The sequence below is a fragment of the Brienomyrus brachyistius genome, chromosome 4 (genome assembly GCF_023856365.1).
Source record: "Brienomyrus brachyistius isolate T26 chromosome 4, BBRACH_0.4, whole genome shotgun sequence".
Lineage (NCBI taxonomy): Eukaryota > Metazoa > Chordata > Actinopteri > Osteoglossiformes > Mormyridae > Brienomyrus > Brienomyrus brachyistius.
Genome location: NC_064536.1, coordinates 14,236,485 through 14,257,681, shown reverse-complemented (window position 1 = coordinate 14,257,681; position 21,197 = coordinate 14,236,485). Strand labels below are relative to the sequence as shown.

The window sequence follows — 21,197 nt, the reverse complement described above, 5'->3', positions numbered from 1 at the left end:
GGCTAATTAGTTAAACATATTAATACATTGACAAATCATTAATATTCCTTTTGGGATTTACTCATTAACTGATAATTACCATTTTCAGACAGCAAAATAGACCAACGGGAGATGGCAAAGCATTTTTCATCTGGGTCTAGCTTTTCTAGAGTTTAGAATAGTTTTTTTTTAAGTGGTAATGGAAAGAAAAACTTTTTTCTGTTCACAATTAATCTGTGTTGGCGAATCTGAGGATGCGTCATGGTGGGACGGTATGTGTGCCCTGTTCTCAGCATGGGCAGGCAGTGACTCACTGTTTATGCTCAGTACTTTCAGAACAGAAACAGGCTACTGGGCACTGTTACACTGTTACAATACCTGAATGCTGTCAGCCAATCAGATACCTGGAGGATGTGATCATGTGCTGAGCCGCTTGTTGCCTGCCATCTGAAAAGCACTGAAGTGACCCATCATCTCCTATATTTATAATGTATGTGTTTAACGACCTGAGTTGATGAAACTTCATTTATCAGTATCATGAATTAATCTTAAAACCATAGTATTATTATTGCTTTTATTATTACTAAGCCTTACCACCTTCATTTTACGCTACCGGCAGCCCTGCGTTCTTGAATCCATGTTCACATTAAAAGAATCCACTGATCTCAACTAGCCTCCTAGAAATCTGGTATAGCTGAATCCTGTGTTGTTCCTATACGTCAGCAGTGGTAATTTAGCTTCTTGGGCTGAAGATTAATGCTGGTGCCAGGAGCTTGTGGATGTCATATGTGGTATAATTGCCAGTCAGACCACAGCCATTATGCATGTAGGGTCCGGCCAACCAACTGCGCCAACACATGTTACAGTATCACAGCAAGCGCAGCCGTGTTGCTACATTAATCTCAGACATTCACCAGGACGCCAACACGCCATTAAATTCACAAGATGCAGAACAGCAGGTACTGGCCACTTATTAGCAGTGGGGATTTTGAGTTTCCGGCTTTGCAGAACAGTATGGAGCAGACCACTGCATGCTTTTAACTGAAAATGGATGGATAGCACTCAAACCACCAAGACCACCAACCCATTACAGCCAGGTGACCCTTCCCAAAACCTCCTGTCCCCACCAGGTCCCTTCATCTGAGCCCAAATGTCGTTATTTAGCTGACAGCAAGGTTCCCATATCTAAACCCAATCAACCACCATTTCCATGGTCAAGGCATTCGAACAGTTGTCAACAAGGAAACGATGCTTTAAGCTATTTGTTGCTAAACGATGCTAATTTCTCTCAAGGATTAAATGGCCATGCGCCACATATATTGCGAAGTATTTTTGAATTATTCGTTCATATTCTTGACGGCAAAAAAAGAATGAAATAGCCTAAACATGGATCACAACTGGGTAAATCACCCAATTAATTTGCTAAATTGTTAATTATCTTTGTTTAAGATAATTAGCACATATGCAAATTTCAGAATTAATTGATCCCAAAGTACATCCACTGTAATTAGCATGTAATTCCTTCCTTTTATTGTATTTAACACAAAACGATAAAGTCCAGATGCTGGGATGTTGAACAGAGGGAGGAAAATGTGGTAATTAAGAATACAGCAGCTTATTTTAGCATTTTAACTTAATTAGCCGAGTGACTTTCACCGTTACTTTATAGCAGATTTGTATCAACAGAACAAATCTTTGAGGACATTTACAAACCAACAAGGAACACAGCATAACTTAATCAAAGATTTATATCCTAATTAACGTTTATTAGCAGAACTTACAAGTGCGTCAATTAACGTGTATGCAAATCCAACTAAGACGTTGTAATTTCAGTTAATCACGTAGTACATTTGACTTCTGCTTTTTAAGCACATCATTCTTTACGTACTTCAGAATTAAACCTCACATGAACAAACATAAAAATATGCACATAATACAAAAATATTTATTTTTTGTATATTCAAGTACAGCATGAATATTTAGTAACCACTCAAAGAGCAATAGCTGTGTTTTTATGAGTGTCATGTTATTCACACAGTATTGTAATAACACATTAATGCATTAATTAACTGGATTTTGTGCTTATAGGAAATCTCACACTTTATTTTGAGCAAGTACACTGTGTCATACTATCTCAAACTTTCGTGATCTTTGCTCTGTTTGTATGGCATTTCAAAAGCAGGTTTATACATTTTAATGGTACAAAACTTTCCAGATCAGGTCATAGATAGATAGATAGATAGATGAAACTATCTATTAGCCATTTTTAAACTATATTATTTGTTTCAGAAACCATTATGCTTGTCTTTTATGGTATTCAGATTTTAGATCTATCAAGTTGGGCTAATTAATTTCATTTTCACACATTCAGATGAATCAAATGACATTGTTTCAAACATTTAGAAATTAGTCAAAATACTTAAAGTGAATTAAATTAGTAATGATATTTTTTAATGACTTGATCTGGACAGAAAGACCATTTCCCACCAAAAGCTTGTTCTTGTATGAACGTTATAATGCCGTCCAGACGAGAAACAGTGACGTTACCGTTAACTCACAGCGAGAACCGCCGATAGCCATTTTTTCCCAGTCCCACTCAAGCCTCCGCATCTCTCGGGCGATTCTGGTGCGTGACCTTGAGGAGGCAGCTCTAATTTTGCACAATTTTTTTTTTGTACGCCGACCGCCCAGGGCTACACACCCAAGGGGACCTGGGGAGCAGCTGACGGCGGAGAAATTAGCGGGAGCCAATTTTCTGAAATCAGTAAGTACTCCGATACTTCATTAACAATTAATTAAATCAAGTCTATTAGGAATAATCACTTAAAAATAAAATTAGACACGTACACTTCACCGCCTCCATCAAGTTTTAAGTTTCATGAATATTCGCTTAAAACTTCATTGTGGTTATAATCCCAAAACAATGAGTGGATTGTGTGTGTTCGCCCTGAAGTGGGCCGTATCCCTGCCTGGCGAGTCCCCGATCTGGTGCCCTTTGCTGCCTGGGATTGGCTCTAGGCCGCCCCCCCACGCAACCCTGCACCGGATAAGTGGCGTGAAGATAAATGGATGCATGTCAAAATGTCGCCATAGTAACATTTAGTGTCGGGGAATCACCCGTTCTTATTTGATAAAGCCGAGTGTGTCAGCTCCCTGTAAACCAGAACCTGATAGGTCACCCAACAAACATGAGAGGAACACGACTGGCCGATTACATGGTGACAGCCACAAAGTTTTATTTGAAAATCATGAAAGAGAACAAAAGGAACACGTAATTAAGAACTTTACAGTAAAAAACATTTATTTTGATCTATAATTTAAAGTCTTTAAAAATAACAGCTTTTTCTTTTTACGTTCAAGTTTTACTGTCATCACTCAATTCTTTAAAAAAAAATGCAACGACATTGATTCCGAGTAGTAACTGTATATAAAATATTGCAGACTGATAACCAGTATCACGCAGCTGTACATTATTACTGCCCAGACTAGCAGGAACCTGTTCGGCCTTCTCCAGTGTCGGCCGTCTGGAGGTGGGAGGAGGAGGATCACACGGGGGGGGCCTGTAAGGCCCAATCACGTCTACAGGCGGCTCCATCATGTGAATTTATATGTGGCATTGTTAAGGAAGGGGACGAGTGCACAGGAGGAGCATGGGCGTGCTAACAAGGCAAGCAGAACAGGTGCTCTCAGTCCTTTCAAGAGGAAAGGGTTAAAAAAAAAAGCTATAACATTCAAAGGGCCCCTCTGTGTTTTGCAACATTATAACTAGCAAACAAAAAAGCTTTTATTACTGGAACCTAGAACACCTAAAATATTTGTTGTGCTCCATTACTTACCAAGGTACATTTAGCACCGAGGGACACAAAGGCAAGACAATGGACAAGAGCACGATGATTCAAAGAAAAGAAAAAAAAAATCTATATTATTGTGATTTTATAGCATTTCGGTTTGTTAAAGGTAGATGTCTAGAAAAGGATATGAATCATAGTCCAAGGTCTGCGTCAGAACCCCCGTTAGGACGAGCTCTGCGTTGTGGACATCTGAAACAGGAAGAGCCGCGGGTTATATCAGGGCACGCAAAATTCTCCGCGCACCAATCTGAGGCTCTGAACACAAATTTCACGGCTTACCGATGTTCTTTAAGAAGTATTCTCTGCATAGGTGGAGGTCATTCTCACATGATATTAAAATGATCTCCGGAAGGCTCTGAGCATGGAAAAGGGAACAAAGGAATGTCCTACATAAGGAATGTCCTCTGATATGGGGGGGGTGTCACCTATAACGCTGCCACCCGATGCCATAATCGCTTGCGAATGCAACTACGACACCCCATGCGCTGCCAATCTACCTTGTTCTGCTTGTGTTCCATCACCTTCCGGAAAGACGGCTGTTTGGCCAGGACCTTCCCCCCTGCACATTCCACTATAGCCTTCATGGTGGTCAGGCTCGGACAGATCCCGGGGGTGATGTAGAAATACTTCCCCTAGAAGGAGAGAAACAGCCGTCCCCTTAGTTGTACTCATCTGAGCCCCGAGCATTTCAGCCATCACTCCAACTCACAATAGCTTACATTTCATACATTCACTTACATTCATCAGAACATTTATTCAGAGTGATGGATCATTTTGAAAGCGGGGTCAAACAGTCCCCGGAGCATTTGGGGCTTAAGGGCTTTGCTCAGGGGTCCAACAATAAAATCACTCCACTGACTACGGGATTTGAACCAAGCACCCACCATCTCCTTAATACATATCGTCACCCCCAGTGTTTTGTCTCCATATATGTTCTGCTTGATCCCGTTCCATGTGTGTGATAACAGGAAGATAGGGCCTGCTTCCCCGGTGTGACACTGTGGCCCCCCCCCACCTTGAACAGAGGGGCCGAGCGCGCCTTCTTCAGCGACTCCTCCAGGCTGAAGCAGAACAGCACCTCCGCCTCGGCGTCCCTCAGCATGAAGTTCTGCTCGTCTGTGGAAACAGGCCTCCACGGTCAGGCCTGCCGCTCGCTTACCGCGCCCTGGCCGCAGAAGTCTATACCAAGCTTTCGGTCCATCATCTCAAATGAGGGTGACCAAACCGATGCCTGGCTTTTTCATCAATTTCCAATGGTCCATTTTCATTGGTACACTTTTACTGGTCCATTTTCATTGGCTACTAGTTAACAGATTCTAATCACTAATGAACAATATTCAATTTTTTTTCACAGATTTTTTCCTAAATATAACACAAAATAATTTATGTCAAAATAACGTTGAAAGGGACTCAGTGATTAAAAGACCACCATGAAAATAACAGATAATTACCTAATTAATACACGGCTACTACGGCAGAACATACCGGCAAATTTCTGGGCTTTCCAGCTTTCCTCCAGCCACTCAGGCGTGACTATGTGCTTCGCGATGGAAATGGCCGTTAGGAATTTGACGGTTCGGGTCACCTTGCCTGCGATGAGGTGGGTGCACTTCTGGGCGCTATCGGCCACCTCCCCCCCGAGCTCATACAGCTTCTGCACAGGCGACATGGAGACGAGCACCTGAACAGGCAAACCTCACTTCTCGGGAATCACACATACATGCTCTCTACAGGTTATATAAATAAATCTCTTCAGAAGCTCAGCCAAAAGGTCAAAGAAAGCTGCGTTACGATTGGAGCAGTGGAATCATCGCAGTGTTAGGAGGAAACTGACTGGATGACACAGGAAGACAGATGTGTACTGTGACTCCGCCCCCCCCACCAGGTGGTTACCTTTATATACAGCTGGACCTGCATGGGCTCAAACCCTGTGAAGAAAACGTACGGGGTGGACTCTGCCGGAAGCTTCTTCAAGGGTGTGGGCAGCTCCTCAAGCCTGCGAACGAGTGAGCAGTGGATGGAGAGAGAGGTTATCATGTGGCCTGCTGTCCATAAAACGAATTCAAGACAAAACAAAAAAAAATTTTTAAACGTCACCGACCCCCAGCCTCTCCCAGCCCTTGCTAAGGAGAAACAAAAAATGTCAGCACCCTGCCCAACAGCGCCCCCTAGTGACACACACCCACTATGACTCACCTTAGCACTATGGACACGGCTCATGGGCTTTCCTATGGATCGCCTTGTTTCATTCACAAGCATTTTTCAGATTTCCAGATGATGTGCTGTTTACCCAGAGCGTCAGCAAACATCCGGAAAGTATATCCCCCCTGCCTGGTTCATTTCTAGTAAATGTCACCGGTACTGATGATGTAGGTCAGGGTTCCCCAGTTCCAGTCCTTGGGGGGCCAGAATCCAACACAGTTTGCAGATTTCCCTGCTTAAGCACATCTTACTCAGCTAATTACCAGGTTCAGTCAGTGTGTTTGAACAAGGAAATCTGTAAAGTTAGTTGGATTCTGGCCCTCCAGGACCGGAACTGGGGAATGCTGATGTAGGTCATCCTCTGAACAGCAAATGCACTGGATACAACCATCTAAGAAGCGTTAATATGCTAATGTATGAACCGTGATGGAGGCAGTGGATTATGCTGCAGGACACAATGACTTGCAAACAGCAAATATGGAGCCAAACAAATAAACACCAGATGAACGGAGGGACATAGAGGGATGAGCCATGGAGATTTATCTCACCTGGGCTTCTTGGTAGGAGGCTGGGAGCTGGACTCGGTCTGCTTGTGCTTGTGCTGAAGGCGGATGCTCTGTGATCGACACACAAACCATTATGGAAGAAACTAAAACAAGGCAAGGTCTCAGAGCAGGTTTCTGACATGCCCTCCAGCCGACATCAGGAGCATGCATGCTAATGTGCCAAGACACCTACGACTGAACAAGACAGGGGTTTCTGACATGTCCTTTAGGAGAGATAAGGAGCATGCACGCTAACGTGCTAACACACCTACGACTCAACCAGAGAAGGGTTTCTGACGTCCTTTAGGAGAGATAAGGAGCATGCACGCTAACGTGCTAACACACCTACGACTCAACCAGAGAAGGGTTTCTGACATGTCCTTTAGGAGAGATAAGGAGCATGCACGCTAACGTGCTAACACACCTACGACTCAACCAGAGAAGGGTTTCTGACAAATCCTTTAGCAACGATAAGGAGCATGCACGATAACATGCTAACACATCCACAACCGGCAGGGGTTTTTGATATGCCCGCTCAGAGATAAGGAGCATGTACGCTATGATGCCAAGACAGAGCACACTTACCACCAGCATTTCTGGGGAGATCTTCACGGGGTTTCTCCAGGCAGCTGCATGGCAAAAATACAGCACATAACTCCTCAACACAAGCCTTCCATTGCCTTCCATTCTTATGCGGACAGCTAATAAAACACATTAAAGAACACAGCAGAGCTAAATACAGGGGTGTGGGGGGGGATTCATTATTTTACATGCATTGATTACACTACAGCTTACACAGTTTTTTAATAAGTGATATGTACTAGAAGGACACGCCGCATGGACAGATTGCAGCCAAAGTGTGAAATGGCAGTTGTCCGGAGCAGGCGCTTAACCGCCATGCCACCTGCTGTTCGTCCGTTAATATGCAAGCTGTCGGGTGTTTCGCCTCCCCCTCGCAACCCAACACCTGCCCTCACAGCATCAAAATGCCAGAGCGGGTCACTTACCCAGCAGGTTCTGCACCAGGTGCGGACTGGGCGCCAGCGGTTCGGGAAGTCCGAACGTTGCATATCGGCTGTGCTGGATCTGCCGCAGGGCCTCGAAGTTGCCCAGGAGGACGTCACACAGCCACTGCGCATTGACGCAGGGGATCCTCCATTCCTTGGCTTTTTCGTACTTCAGCCCGCTAGCCCTGAGGTCGGAGGGGTTGGGGGAGGGGAGGGTTGGTGGCGGAGGTTGGTGGGGGTTTCCCTGGATAAGCCACTCTTTACATCTCTGCTATTATCACATTTCTTCCTAGCCGCTAGGCTAGGCTGCGGCCAAGGTACCCCACTACAGCCACAGCTAAACGATAACATTACAAACCAAACATATCCCCCCCCTCCCCTTAAAACCCATCACTATCATCCAACAGTGACGACATAAATCCCACCATCCGGCACAAATCGCAACGGTGAAATGTCGCGTAAACAAGTCATAAATGCAATGGAAGACCACATAATGGGAAAGGCTACATGGGAAAGCGGGTTGACTCAGAAATAATTGCATCACAATCACAAACACAGCTGCTAAGGTGAGTCATATTAGGCTGCCTGCCAATTAGCAGGATGTGTCAGCTATATAAGAGCTGTAAAACTTCAATATGTGAGTTTTCAAAGCAACAGGAGGCAGCTTTGTTCGGGCTTGTATGACGGCCCTCTAATCAGGCAGAGGGCGGCCCTCCTCTTTATCAAGTCCCTGATATTGATATATTGTTACAGATTTCCCTTGTTTTGTCCAACTCCATATTAAATAATAAAGGTAACACTTTACCTGCCGGGGCTCAAATACTAACTACTAACTCAGTTACTACTGAAGTATAAATCATGAACAAATATAGATGCTACTTGAGAGAATGTATCACTATGAACAAACATGAGGTCTGTATTTCACTTGTGTCATTCATTACTTGTCCCTTCAGTGGTCCTCACAAAGGTTTACAGAATTAACTGATACAGGAACAAATACAGCAATTGTCTGAGATAAAAAATGCATCACGATTCATTAATGATGAATTAACATGAGATCACTATGTAACTAAGACTTAGTTTGTGGTCAATTAATACACGAGTAACAGTATAGTACTATATTATTTGTGTCCCGTTAAGTAAAGTGTTACCATAATAACAGTGTAACATGCAAACAAAGCTCCAGCCTTATGGCATGTTGCCCTCGTCTCTGGCCAGAGAGGGCAGCACTTACTCTTTACAGATGAGGACTGTGTTGCTGCGGCACAGGTAACCTGTGTACCTGGCACCAGCCAGATAGGCCATCAGCTTCAGGTCGTCCCGGTCCGTGTCCACGAAACCGGTCACAGAAATAATCTGCGGGTCGCAAGCGGAGCGCAGGATTTAAAAAAAAATAAACCCAAAAAAAGTCTGCTTAATCCCATAAAACCTCAGATACCGGCATCCACCTAACAACCAACCACCTCAGGAAGGCCTGAAATTAAATGCACAGAAATTTTGACCCCCCCCCCCCCCCCCCCAACTACAGTTAGAATGGTGCTGACAGGAAGTGATGCGTACATGCTGGGAGCAAGGTTTGGCACCAGGTGGGAATGCGAACGGCACATGCAGCATCCTGTGGGGTGGGACCATCTTCTTCTTCCTCAGGATGGTGTTGAGCCAGTGGGCTGTGACACACCGCTTCCCCTCTCGCAAAGCCTGGCCCAGATACAAGGGCAGTGAACTGGTCAGGGATGGCTAAAAACACTTGCGGACAGATACATAAATGGAGAGACAGGGACAGGTGCACAGACGAAGACAGGCAGAGACATAAACACACAGACAGACAGTGAGAAAAAGGTAGAGAGACAGCCGCACAAAGGGAAAGGGAAACGGCCAGAGACAGGCACACAGACAGCCAGACAGAAAGAGAAAGACAGCCAGATAGAGAGCAACGGACACGAAGAGAGACATAGACAGCCAGACAGAGACCGACACACAAAGAGAGACATAGACAGCCAGATAGAGACCTTCAGACACGAAGAGAGACATAGACAGCCAGACAGAGACCGACATACAAAGAGAGACATAGACAGCCAGATAGAGACCTTCAGACACGAAGAGAGACATAGACAGCCAGACAGAGACCGACATACAAAGAGACAGACAGCCAGACAGAGACCGACATACAAAGAGAGACATAGACAGCCAGACAGAGACCGACATACAAAGAGAGACATAGACAGCCAGATAGAGACCTTCAGACACGAAGAGAGACATAGACAGCCAGACAGAGACCGACATACAAAGAGACAGACAGCCAGACAGAGACCGACATACAAAGAGAGACATAGACAGCCAGACAGAGACCGACACACAAAGAGAGACATAGACAGCCAGAGATATCCAGACACAGGCACAGACAGACTTGGATAGAGTGACAGACATACTAACAGAGAGAGCAAGCAAGGCACAGACACAGAAACACAGACAAGCACACATGTATACCTTCACATGACAGTATGTCCATAGGGGCAGCACTTACCTGGACGTACATATTGCTGACCTGGCTCTCGCACAGGAGGTGAGTACAGCGGCTGCTCAGGGACGAATCCACAGTCCCAGCATAAGACTGGATGATCTGCAATGCAGCAGCAGTAGCTCAGGTCCCGCAGTCTCTAGGTCACCCCAAGTGTAGTTGCCCTTCCGGGTCAACAGCCAGACCGCCTCAACAGGAATGTGGTACAGCACACAGGAAACGAACATCACAGAGCACGCACCTCGGGTCACAGGGACCCGCAGAATAACACCAGACATCCTCTCACAGTGGCGATGTAACACGATACACATCAGGACGTAGAGTACCTCGCTCCAAGGTGAAACAGCACAGAATCACCCCAGATTTTCATCTTGAACAAGCTGCAAGCTGCCCCCAACCCCCCCCCTCCACGGGGGAGACTACGAGACTCACCCGCTTCCACGTGACCAGCAGCTGCTTATCCGCCATCTGCTCGGGATAGTCGGCGATGGAGAAGATGCAGCCAGCCAGGAAGCTGTCCTCGGGAACTACGAGGGAGGTTTACATACCCGTTAATCTCGCCTAGTGATGGGCAATTTAATGTCTGATCTGTCAGAATTATCTGCTGGCTACGGGTGTTGCAATCTGACAGCTACAAGGAGAATATGACCCGGGCCTTACTGTCCAAGCCGGGCTCGTGGCCGAACAGCTGCTGAGGCTGTAGGGACTGCAGGGGGCCCTGGTGCTGCAGGGGCTGCTGGGAGTTAGGGCCTTGGAGCTGCTGGTGCTGTTGCTGTTGCTGATGCTGATGTTGCTGCTGTTGATGCTGTTGTTGGAGATGGTGTTGCTGCTGCTGCAGTTGCATGTGTTGCTGCTGCAGCAGGTGCTGCTGCTGTTGCTGTAGATGCTGCTGCTGCTGGTGGTGCAGCTGCTGATGATGGTTTTGCTGCAGATGTTGTTGTTGTTGCTGCTGTTGCTGCTGCTGCTGCTGCTGCAACTGCAGTTGAAGCTGCTGCTGCTGCAAATGTTGCTGTAATGCATGATGCTGTAATGCATGCTGTTGCGGCTGTAGTGGGGGCCGAAGCATTTGCTGCGGACGAATCTGTTGCTGCTGCTGCTGCATGAAGGCATGTGGCGGCTGTTGCAGCTGCTGCGAGAACACTTGTTGCTGATGTGGTTGCTGCAAGAACTGGTGCTGCTGCTGCTGCTGCTGCTGCAGGTAGCCCTGCGGGGGACCCTGCTGCTGTTGCTGCTGCTGCATGAGCTGCTGCGGCGAGAGGTGGAGAAGTGGGTGGTGCTGTGAGTGCTGATGCTGCTGCTGTTGCACCTGCAGCGGCTGTGGGATTCCATGTGACGGAGGCTGCTGGGCTTCTGCTGCGATGGGCTGGGGCTGTGGTTTGACTTGGTTGAACAGAAGAGGATTCTGGTGGCCCATCTGGCCCTGATTTGACTGCTGCTCCACCTTTGGCGGTGCTGAAAGACTCTGTAAAATCTATCAGAAACAAATGAGCGTTAGAAGATATGCATTTTCTCAATGGCACGCAGAAGACCGACTGCACCATGACATACCTGGGTCACGTTGGAGGGCCTGGGCACCTGCTGGATGTCGGTGTTGTTGGTGATGTTTCTCAGGGTCCGTGCAGTGGGGTTCCAGGGCCCCATGACATCGGGTGGCCTATCCAAGGCTGCGGCACCCTGCCCCGTGCTCAGCATGGCAGCTCTGCCATCAGGGGGTGTAACGCCAGGTAAGGGGGGCACGGTGGCACACAAATTGATGAGGCCCGAGTCTCTGTCCTGTAGCCTCCGCTTCACGGAGGTGGGCTGGGGCACCTCCGCGGGGGTCCAGTTCAGGTTCCGCTCCTCTTTTTCCGGGGATGAGTCAGAGGAGTCGTCGAACATGAGCTCATCCCGCCGCTCGAGCTTTGGAGATGGCCCGCGGGTCGTGCTCAGCGGGGAACCGTCCCGGGAGAAAGGTGGGCTGGAACGCCGGGAACGCCGCTCCACATAGCTGCCGTCCGACTGAGAACCACGGTCATACTCCTCCTCACTCTCCTCCTCTTCCTCCTGATAGGTCAACCGGGGGTGGTACGGGGCCTCATCTTTCCTGCTCTTCTCAGCCACTGAATCCAAAATCCACTCCGGAGTGACGATCTTAATGCCGCAGTGTTTGAGAGCACACTCATACTTCTCCTAAGAGGCAGGAGACAGGCCACGATCAGCATCCAATTTGCACATATGACACATATTCCATCTGCTAACCCATACGCCCAGGGAGGAACAACTGCTGCCATCTCTAACTCAGCTGGTCTATTTAGCAAAGAGCAATACAATCTAGTTCCAATCGGGAGCCAAGTGGTCAACGTATCAGAATAGATAGAATCGTTACACATGTATATATTAGGGCTGCAAAGTTGTATCGATATGAATCAATTATTAAGGTGGTGGCGATTCCAGGCAACGATCTGAAGCCATTTTTGTGGGTAAAATAAGGATATTCCTACTTAAGGGTTGCACGCTCTCACTTTCACGTGCCGTCGGTAGACGCACAAAGCACCAGTGTCGGCACACAAATTTCATTAACATTCAAAAAGGCAGGGCTACCCGGTAGTCTTTGCTCTACGAGGCTTTGGGGAAACTCGCCCCTGCTCTGTAGCACAGAATGTTCAATAGTGAAGACGCTGACGCAACTAACTAGCTAGCTAAGTAAAAAGTAATGTTGACCTTAGAGATGCACGACATATGGGTTAACATATTGGTATAAGCCAATATTTATTAAAAATCAAGATGTTAGCGTCGGTCCAAAGTATCAATCTGGGTCGATACTAACAGCTGAAATATGGACAGAAGTATTGGACACCTGGCCATTACACCCAGAGGAACTTTTACACATCCCATTCTAAATCCATAGACATCAATATGGAGTTGGTCCCCCTTTGCAGCTATAACAGCTGCTACTCTACTGAGAAGGCTTTCCGCAAGGTTTTGGAGTGTGTCTGTGGGAATTTTTGCCCATTCATCCAGAATAACATTTATGAGGTCAGGCACTGATGTTGGACGTGAAGGCTTGGATCACAATCTCCATTCTAGTTCATCCCAAAAGTGTTTGATGGGATTGAGGTCAGGACTCTGCGTGGGCGCGTCACGTTTTCCCACACCAAACTCACCCAACCATGTCTTTATGGGCCTTGCTTTGTGCACTGGAGCAAAGTCATGCTGGAGCAGAACAGGGCCTTCCCCAAACTGTTCCCAGAAAGTCAGAAACAAAGAATTGTCCAAAATGTCTTGGTTTCCTGAAGCATTAAGAGTTTCCTTCACTGGAACTAAGTGGCTTAGCCCAACCCCTGAAAAAAACCCTACAATCCCTCCTTCACCAAACTTTTCAGTTGGCACAATGCAGTCAAGCAGGTAAAGTTCTCCTGGCACCTGCCAAACCCAGACTTGTCCGTCAGACTACCTGACAGAGAAGCGTGATTTGTCACTCCACAGAACACGTTTCCAATGCTCTGGAGTCTAATGGCGGCGAGCTTTACACCACTCCATCCAACACTTGGCATTGCGCTTGGTGATGTGAGGCTTCCATGCAGCTGTTCGGCCATGGAAGCCCATTCCATGAAGCTCCCGGCTCACAGTGCTGGGGTTAATGTCAGAGGACGTATGCAACTCTGCAGTTATTGAGTCAATGATGTGTTGGCACCTCAGTACTCAGTGACCCCGCTGCTACTTAATGTGGCCTGCCAGTCTGTGGCCGAGTGTGTTGTTCCTGAAATGCTTCCACTTTGCAATAATACCATTTACAGTTGACAGTGGAAAACCTAGCAGAGAAGATATGTCATGGACTGACTAATTGGAAAGGTGGCATCCTATGACAACACCACGCTTCACTGAGCTCTTCAGAACGTCTCATTCTTTCAGAAATGTTTATAAACCTGACTACATGGCTATGTGTTTGGTTTTATATACCTTATCCGCCATGCGTGCAATGGGTCTGAATGAAACACCTGAATTTGATGATTAAGAGGTGTGTCCCAATACTTTTGCCCATGAAGCATAAACTTTTCAGTATTCAAAGTCAGCAGCACCCACAGCTAAAGACACTATGAAATTAATGGAGATGACGGCGTTTTAAATCAGCCGATTTCCATAGTGGAGGACGAGGGATTTTGTCAGCTTATTCATCTCTTAGAAGATGTCTCAAAAGTACCAGCCTGTGACATGCTTCTAATTCATTATTAAATCTGGCCCGCAGATCAATTTTTGGTTTTCCACGAAAAAAAAAAACGATGCGACATCATTCCGCTAATATGCGTCAGGAAGCTCAGCAAGTAGCACCGCTGCCCAACCCCTTATCAGGTAGCTTGTTTGATTTTTTTTCCCGGTACAGTTCGTTAGTCGGCCTTTTGGAAATTTAACACTGGTGTGTTCTCCCTGATTAATAATAACAATAAAAATTTATGTTCTGAGATTTTACTTTCTTTGCATTCCATAATGTAATGAGGTTCCCATGGTGATATTTGTGAATTTTTTCCAGTGAGGTTAAATGGTTTGAATTTAGGTTATAAAAATAATTTAATGATCAATTTATCAAAATGAATAAGGATAGCAATTAAAGGTGGATGGAATCGCTTCCTCAGTAATTGTAATCAAATCAAATCGCCTTGGGACCAACAATTTACATTCTCAGTATACATGTAAACATAATAAACTATTTTAAAAATTAAATAATTAAGCAATCCACTTTTCCCACAATAGTTCCATAAATGAAAATCTACAACATCCATAGTAGACTTCCCCCATGTTAACAGATGACAAAGAGATTCTACATTCCTGCAACCACATATTTAAAACTCTGGGGAGACAGGAGCTGCTGGAGGTGACATTTCCGGAACACTGAGAAAGATGTGAAAAGAGCAGAATGTCATGAGACACCACCTTCTTAGATTTTCATCTAAAAAGAATCAACTGGACTAAAAAAAAATACAAAATCTGGAATAACAGGCAACTGAATAAAGGGCGATGACTGTCATAGCAACACTGACAACTCAAAGGGCTGACGAAACGCTCGCTGCGGTGTGAAACAGGCCTGATCAGAATCAGCTGCACTAACGGCGTCTCTGCAAGTTCAGTTTAGCTATCTGACAAGTCCAGCGCTTTCAGGTAGACGCCGAATGTGCTGATGGAGCTGTCTGAAGCCAGGAAGGGTAACGGTCCTGCTCGGCACGCCCCCAGAACCTCCCCAGAAGAGGCCATAAACCCCCCGCCCCGAGTTCCCTTCCTGTCATAAGGATTAAACAAAGTGCTCCCCTAAAAGCGTGACCAATAAAAACCAGTGCAAACAGGCCCAAACTGACCACAGGCAAACAGGCCCCTCAGGAGACACTGGGACGAAGACTGCACATAGACCATCTTCTCCTTAAAGCTGATTACAATGCAGAATGTGCAGAAATAAAACCGCCTGTATTCCTGGCTAACTCCAAGCTTAGCATTAGACTAGTTGTTCTTAATCTCTTAGCAATACACTGTCCCTCCCAGGCCCCTTAGCATTATGCTAGCAATGGGTTGCTACCAATTCTGATCCCCTTGGCAGCACACTCACATTCTGGAACCCTTAGCATTACCCGAACCAATCCAAGCCCCTTGTCAATACAAATAGCCACTTAGCACTATGCTAGCCATTCCAATTGCCTTTTTACTGTCAGAACATAAAAGGTGCCCAATCAATTGCATGTAAATTACTTAGACAAAGACTGCAGGAAAAGAGCACTATAAAAGCCACAAAACCACCAGTCCTGAAAAGACTGCAGTTCTTTAGACTTTTATTAATATAATACTTTAAAAACATAAAAGTATCTTTACTGACATGGAATTATTAACTAGACTAACTCTTTGGCAGAGGAACTTAAAAATATTGATATAAACTTTCTAAATATATTATAATAAATAATAATAATAGATACTTTATTGATCCCCAGGGGGAAAGTGTCTTTACGCCTCCCTGAACTTGCTCTTTGTAGAGTAAGTTGTCCATGAAGGGCAGCCACCTGTTGGGGCGCCCAGGGAGCTGGGGGTTAAGGGCCTTGCTCGAGGACCCACAGACATGCTAAGGCTGGGTTTGAACCAGCAACCTTCTGATTACAGGCACACCAACTTAACCCACTGAGCCACACGCCATTACAAAGGCAAAGGGAGAAAAAAGGAGAACAACAAACAGGGAGAAAGTCAGATATAATTACCCCCTTCGGCTCCGGCACAACCAAGTGAGTGCACTTCTTGTTAAGATTAAGCTGACAGTCTCCTCCGTAGAAAGTAATTAATGCCCATAGAGTGTTCAGATCCTCTGGCAGCTAAAAGCAGAGAGCACAGGTCAGAGATACGACGGTTTCATTCACTGTATGAGCAGAACAATGCCCTGACACTGGTAACTCACTAACAAACAGCTATCAGGCATGGGCTGGAAGACATGAAACATGCTTCACGTACCTTGGGTAGACATGCAGTGACACCGAAGAATACCTGCCCGGATTCTGGGGAGAAACCTGTCACTCTGTAAAATGTGCACTAAGAAAAATAAACCGTCATGTGTTATACCAGGCATGTAACTTTATCCAAAATGACATTTGGGAGACCAGATGTTCAACATTCTTGTTTATACCAAATCATTACTAAAACATTTCTGACTGAATACTCTTAGATACTCGGAACAAAAATGGAGCAAACCAGATATTTCAAATGTTTTGATGCACGTGGCTCAAGGTATCTAGCTGCCAAATGATCTATAACTGTCTCGACATTATTCACAACACCAGTCAAAACTTATCGCACACACTGAGATTTTCCACATGTGCATGTTACTCATTTAACATTTACTAAAAATAAACTCAATATATATTCTTTGCTAACCAATGAGTTTACTGTATGATCACCATTTGAGTACCTTTATTAACAAGAAAACGTCATACCGTTCATCAGTGACCTCCTCTAACAATTGTAACAGCAGAGAACAATTGAGGCAGTCTTTCTACATGGGACATTAAATGCTCTGTTTCATTGGATTAAACTGTTAACTAGTGAATTTAAAGTTAAAGGACAGCATAGATTGTGACCATGCCACCACCACACAAACAGTTAATAAGATGTCAGACATGCACTGTTACATACTCTATCCATCCATCCATCCATCCATTTTCTGAAACTGAGCCCTATTCAGACTTGCAGGGGGTCTGGAGCTTATCCCGGAGGCTATGGGCGCAAGGCAGGGAACAACCCAGGATGGGCTGCCAACCCATCACACACCAGTCACTCACACACCGGTCACTCACATAAGCACATCTATTATTACATGCTCTTTCCATGTTACAAAGAAAACTTGTTTTATTTGGCAGTTATTTTGGCAAAACCTGAGATGTGCAAAAACATTTGACTGGTATATACATGTTTACTCGTATATTTTTGCAGATTCCTACTTCAATTTTCATTCTATTTAATGTCTTTCGTGCGACTGTATGTTTAACTGTACGCCTCATGCACCAAAACTAATTCCTTGGACTTTTCATACTTGGAAAATAAAAGGGTTCTGATTCTGATTCAGAACAACTGTCCTACATGCAACAGGGCTATGTGTGTTGAGCAATACACATCACATAACCAGACTTACTGTCAAAGTCTCAAGAGCAGCTCTGGCTTCAACTAGCAAAATTTCATATGACATATATTTAACCATGACGACAGAACCAGCCCAGAAAAAAAGCTCACACTGAGAAATAATGAGAACAGGCTGGCTGTAACCATGCTGACGGCAGTTCAGGGGTGTCGAACTTTAGAGAGCTTGCAACACAGTGTGGACTGTAAAAGGATACGGAAGCAAGTCTCCACATCTCACAGACAAAACCACCCAAGCAGGCTGCAAGGAGAAAACATATCAGATATTATATCAGTCACAATTGCTTCATCATTTCACTGCATCTGACTTTGTGTTATTCCGAGTACCGCTGCAGCCATGCAAGATACTGTGCAAGATAAATAAATCTGTTCCGATAAACAAGTCAATTAAATGTAAACAAAAACATTTAATACGTGCATTTATTTCTTGGTGCAGAATTCTCTCCATGCAGAGGAGCTTCAATGTGACGCCATGCTATACAGGCTGCCTAACGTCATCAATCACAATACAACACAAGTGAATCTGCAGCAAGTGTCTTTTTTTTGGGGGGGGGGGGGGGGTTGCAAACCTTGACGACAGGCAGGTCGAAGACCTCGCGGGACTCTCCGACTTCGGGATTGTCCCCGTCCTCAGCTATGATATGGGTGGCCAATGCATTGTAGGAGACCTCCTTCGCCTTACCTGCCTTGAGTAACTGCACCACCTAAAGAAACACATGCAGTAATCAACCTGACGCACAGAACACACAAGTACAAAGAATTATACCGTTTAGCCAGTAAAATTTTAATTATAACGACTCCCATGCGTGAAGACCCCGTGATATCAACCATTTGTTTACATTTACATATTTGTCACCAAAACCAAGAGACACACATACGACGACACGTTTTCTGTTATATTTAATAGCAATAAAAATACACGGCACGGCAAAATAAACAAGCACAGTATCTGGTTGGCACTTATCACGTTTTGAAAACGTGTATTAATGGTATAGTAGCGGCCAGCCCATCTTCGCTCTCGGTCTCACTATATGGCAGGAAGTTATACCCCGTGCGCCGTCCGCTTATTACACAGACCCGAGCATGCGCAGAACGAAGCTCATAATTCAGCAAGACACAGGAGTCAATCAATTAAAACACATACGGCTCATTTGCCAGGCATCGGTTTGAACAAAATAAGCACTGATAAGAACACGAGAAAACTCCGTAATATCAAACTCCGTGCAGCCACTCGATCGGCACTTTAATGCATTAGCAAGCTAGGTTCGTCCAAGACAAGCAATTCACACCACTGCAGAATGGTAGCTATGAAAACTCTTAATTCTCAAAGGCAGTTTCAAAGGTAACTAATACGATCGTAACTTTTTCCATGTGGAGGTTTTTCTCAATACGTATGGAAGAGGTCCCCCCATTTAGCAATACTTGGTAGTGTTTTTTGGTCAACAAGAACTGATAGCCAGTTAGCTATGTAGCTTTTAGGATCATTTCACCTTTTGGTCAATATCCCCAACCACGTAGAATTTGACATCTTTAAACAGCTCGTCCGGAACTTTCAGCTCCTCATCCGACATTATTTTGAAGACGGTAATCCAGTGAAAAGGAGTGACTGATCAGCGGACACAAAACAACACAAAGTTATTTTCGTAGCAATATTTCTTCCTCTAACAGTACATAAGCGCCAAACAGTACTAAGCGCGCTTTGGGGCGTAAGCATTAGTCTCTGTAGGGGTGCATGAAGGACATTATAGTCACTATAGTTCATTTAGAGGTTATATTGTCAGATTTTCTATGTTTATATATGGATATAAATATAAAATATACTATTTCTGTGTTCACTGTATAACCATCGAGGATTTGTCATGTTTACTAATTTGAAGTACTTCTTGATTCCCCCCATGAATGAGAGTTTGAAAGTGGTAGGAGGGGCCAAATTCTGGGTTTAGGCTTTGACGGTAAGGCGCCACATCGGTGTATGTATAAGCAATAACAGTTAGACACAATCAGAATAGATACTAAATTGTGGAAATTAGTGTTCTTCTCACTTGTCCACGAGTCAGAATTTTATGTCAGGACCACTCGTTCTTTAGATCTATCATGTTATCAAACAAGTATGACCCTTATTCCAACTACAAAGCGCCAAAAACACGCGGAAAATATGCGACGCATAACTGTAATGCTTTGTATGATAGTTTCATTAGTACACTTTATTCGGGTTGTGCAGTTTTGTCCAAAGATTATAACTGTTTCCCTGCGTGGTCTTGCAGTCTCTAGCGCTATTTAAAGATCGTTGCCTCCTTTCTGTACTGTTACTCTGCCCTGTGTTTTGCAAATTAGGATATCCCTCTCAATTCTTGGAGAAGGATCAGACGAAGAGGGATGTTATAAGATGTGCTTTTTGGAGTTTATTTTAGAAAAGTTTGTTCTTATTCTCCACTATTTGCGAAGACGATAAATAAATATGGTACATAATATTAGGAGTTAGTTTATGTGCTCAAACACCTCCAACATTGTGGCATTTGCTTAGACATTACGTGTGGGAGTCTGAACTTGTATAATAGTGTAAAAAGATTAAACCTTTCACACCACTTTCAGCTCTAACGACAAGCCCTCTTTTCGGATAAAATCAGCAATGGTTCACTCGCAGTGTAATTGCCTTACTCACTACACCACCCGCCACTTTGTAAAAGCAGGCGGTAATCCGGGAGCCTTCCTGCCGCTAAACTTGTCTGCGTATTTCCGACTTCCTAACCAACGGAGAGACTTGACTGACGGGGGTGGGAGGTCGTCTCCACTGGTATTTACATCTGCGGGCTGTGCAGCTTGATTAGACTCTAGGGTCTGTGAATAACTCCATTTACTGTCGTCGGTATTCATGGCTGTCAATGTTCATCACCTGCTAGCAAAAAAATACAAGCGCATTCACTGACAATACAAAGGTTGTGGATAAACATTTAATCAAAGTTGTTAATATATTAACGATTATGTATATGTTGAAAATAATACGCATAATAATATATCATTATGTGCAACAGTGTTTGCAAAACAACTTAAAGAGGCTGTATATCCTTCTATTCTCCATAATACATGTTTATCGCAGTGTTGCACAGCATGGTGCACAGTGTCCATACATGCAGCGGTAACAGCGATTAATGTCCAGGATTTATTTATCAACAACATGGCCTGTGAAAGAAGCTGTTTGAGCAGCAAGTTGATTTAGTTCTTAATGGTGCTAAAGTGTTTAGCATAGAGGCTTTTCGGGGTCACTGCTTAAGACAGAGCAGATGCTTCCCGATGGAGACTGGAAAGCCCGGTTGTCGGATTGCAAGCAGAAGAGGTGGAACGGTCATCAGGGCCTTGGTTTATCCAATACCATTTAGCAGTGTTGGGCATTTCAGGTCCAGAAACTACAAATCCAGACCAAGATTTGGTTTCTACCAACCAATTGAGTACTCTGTGACTG

General features: G+C 44.8%; 1 protein-coding gene across 1 annotated transcript; it reads right to left on the bottom strand.

Annotated features, from left to right (window-relative positions):
• Positions 1–3,190: 3,190 nt before the first annotated feature.
• Positions 3,191–19,434, bottom strand: paxip1 (PAX interacting (with transcription-activation domain) protein 1). Its single transcript, XM_049011794.1, has 21 exons — positions 19,228–19,434; positions 18,307–18,441; positions 17,935–17,978; positions 16,559–16,622; positions 16,312–16,422; positions 11,651–12,271; positions 10,763–11,573; positions 10,535–10,629; positions 10,109–10,204; positions 9,145–9,282; positions 8,819–8,940; positions 7,585–7,769; positions 7,163–7,206; positions 6,581–6,648; positions 5,724–5,826; positions 5,316–5,484; positions 4,846–4,946; positions 4,328–4,462; positions 4,110–4,185; positions 3,960–4,019; positions 3,191–3,590 (listed from the first exon to the last, which is right to left on the bottom strand). The coding sequence occupies exons 1-21, from the start codon at positions 19,306–19,308 to the stop codon at positions 3,574–3,576; spliced, it is 3,276 nt and encodes a 1,091-aa protein (XP_048867751.1). The 5' UTR covers positions 19,309–19,434; the 3' UTR covers positions 3,191–3,573.
• Between the last annotated feature and the right edge of the window lie 1,763 nt (positions 19,435–21,197).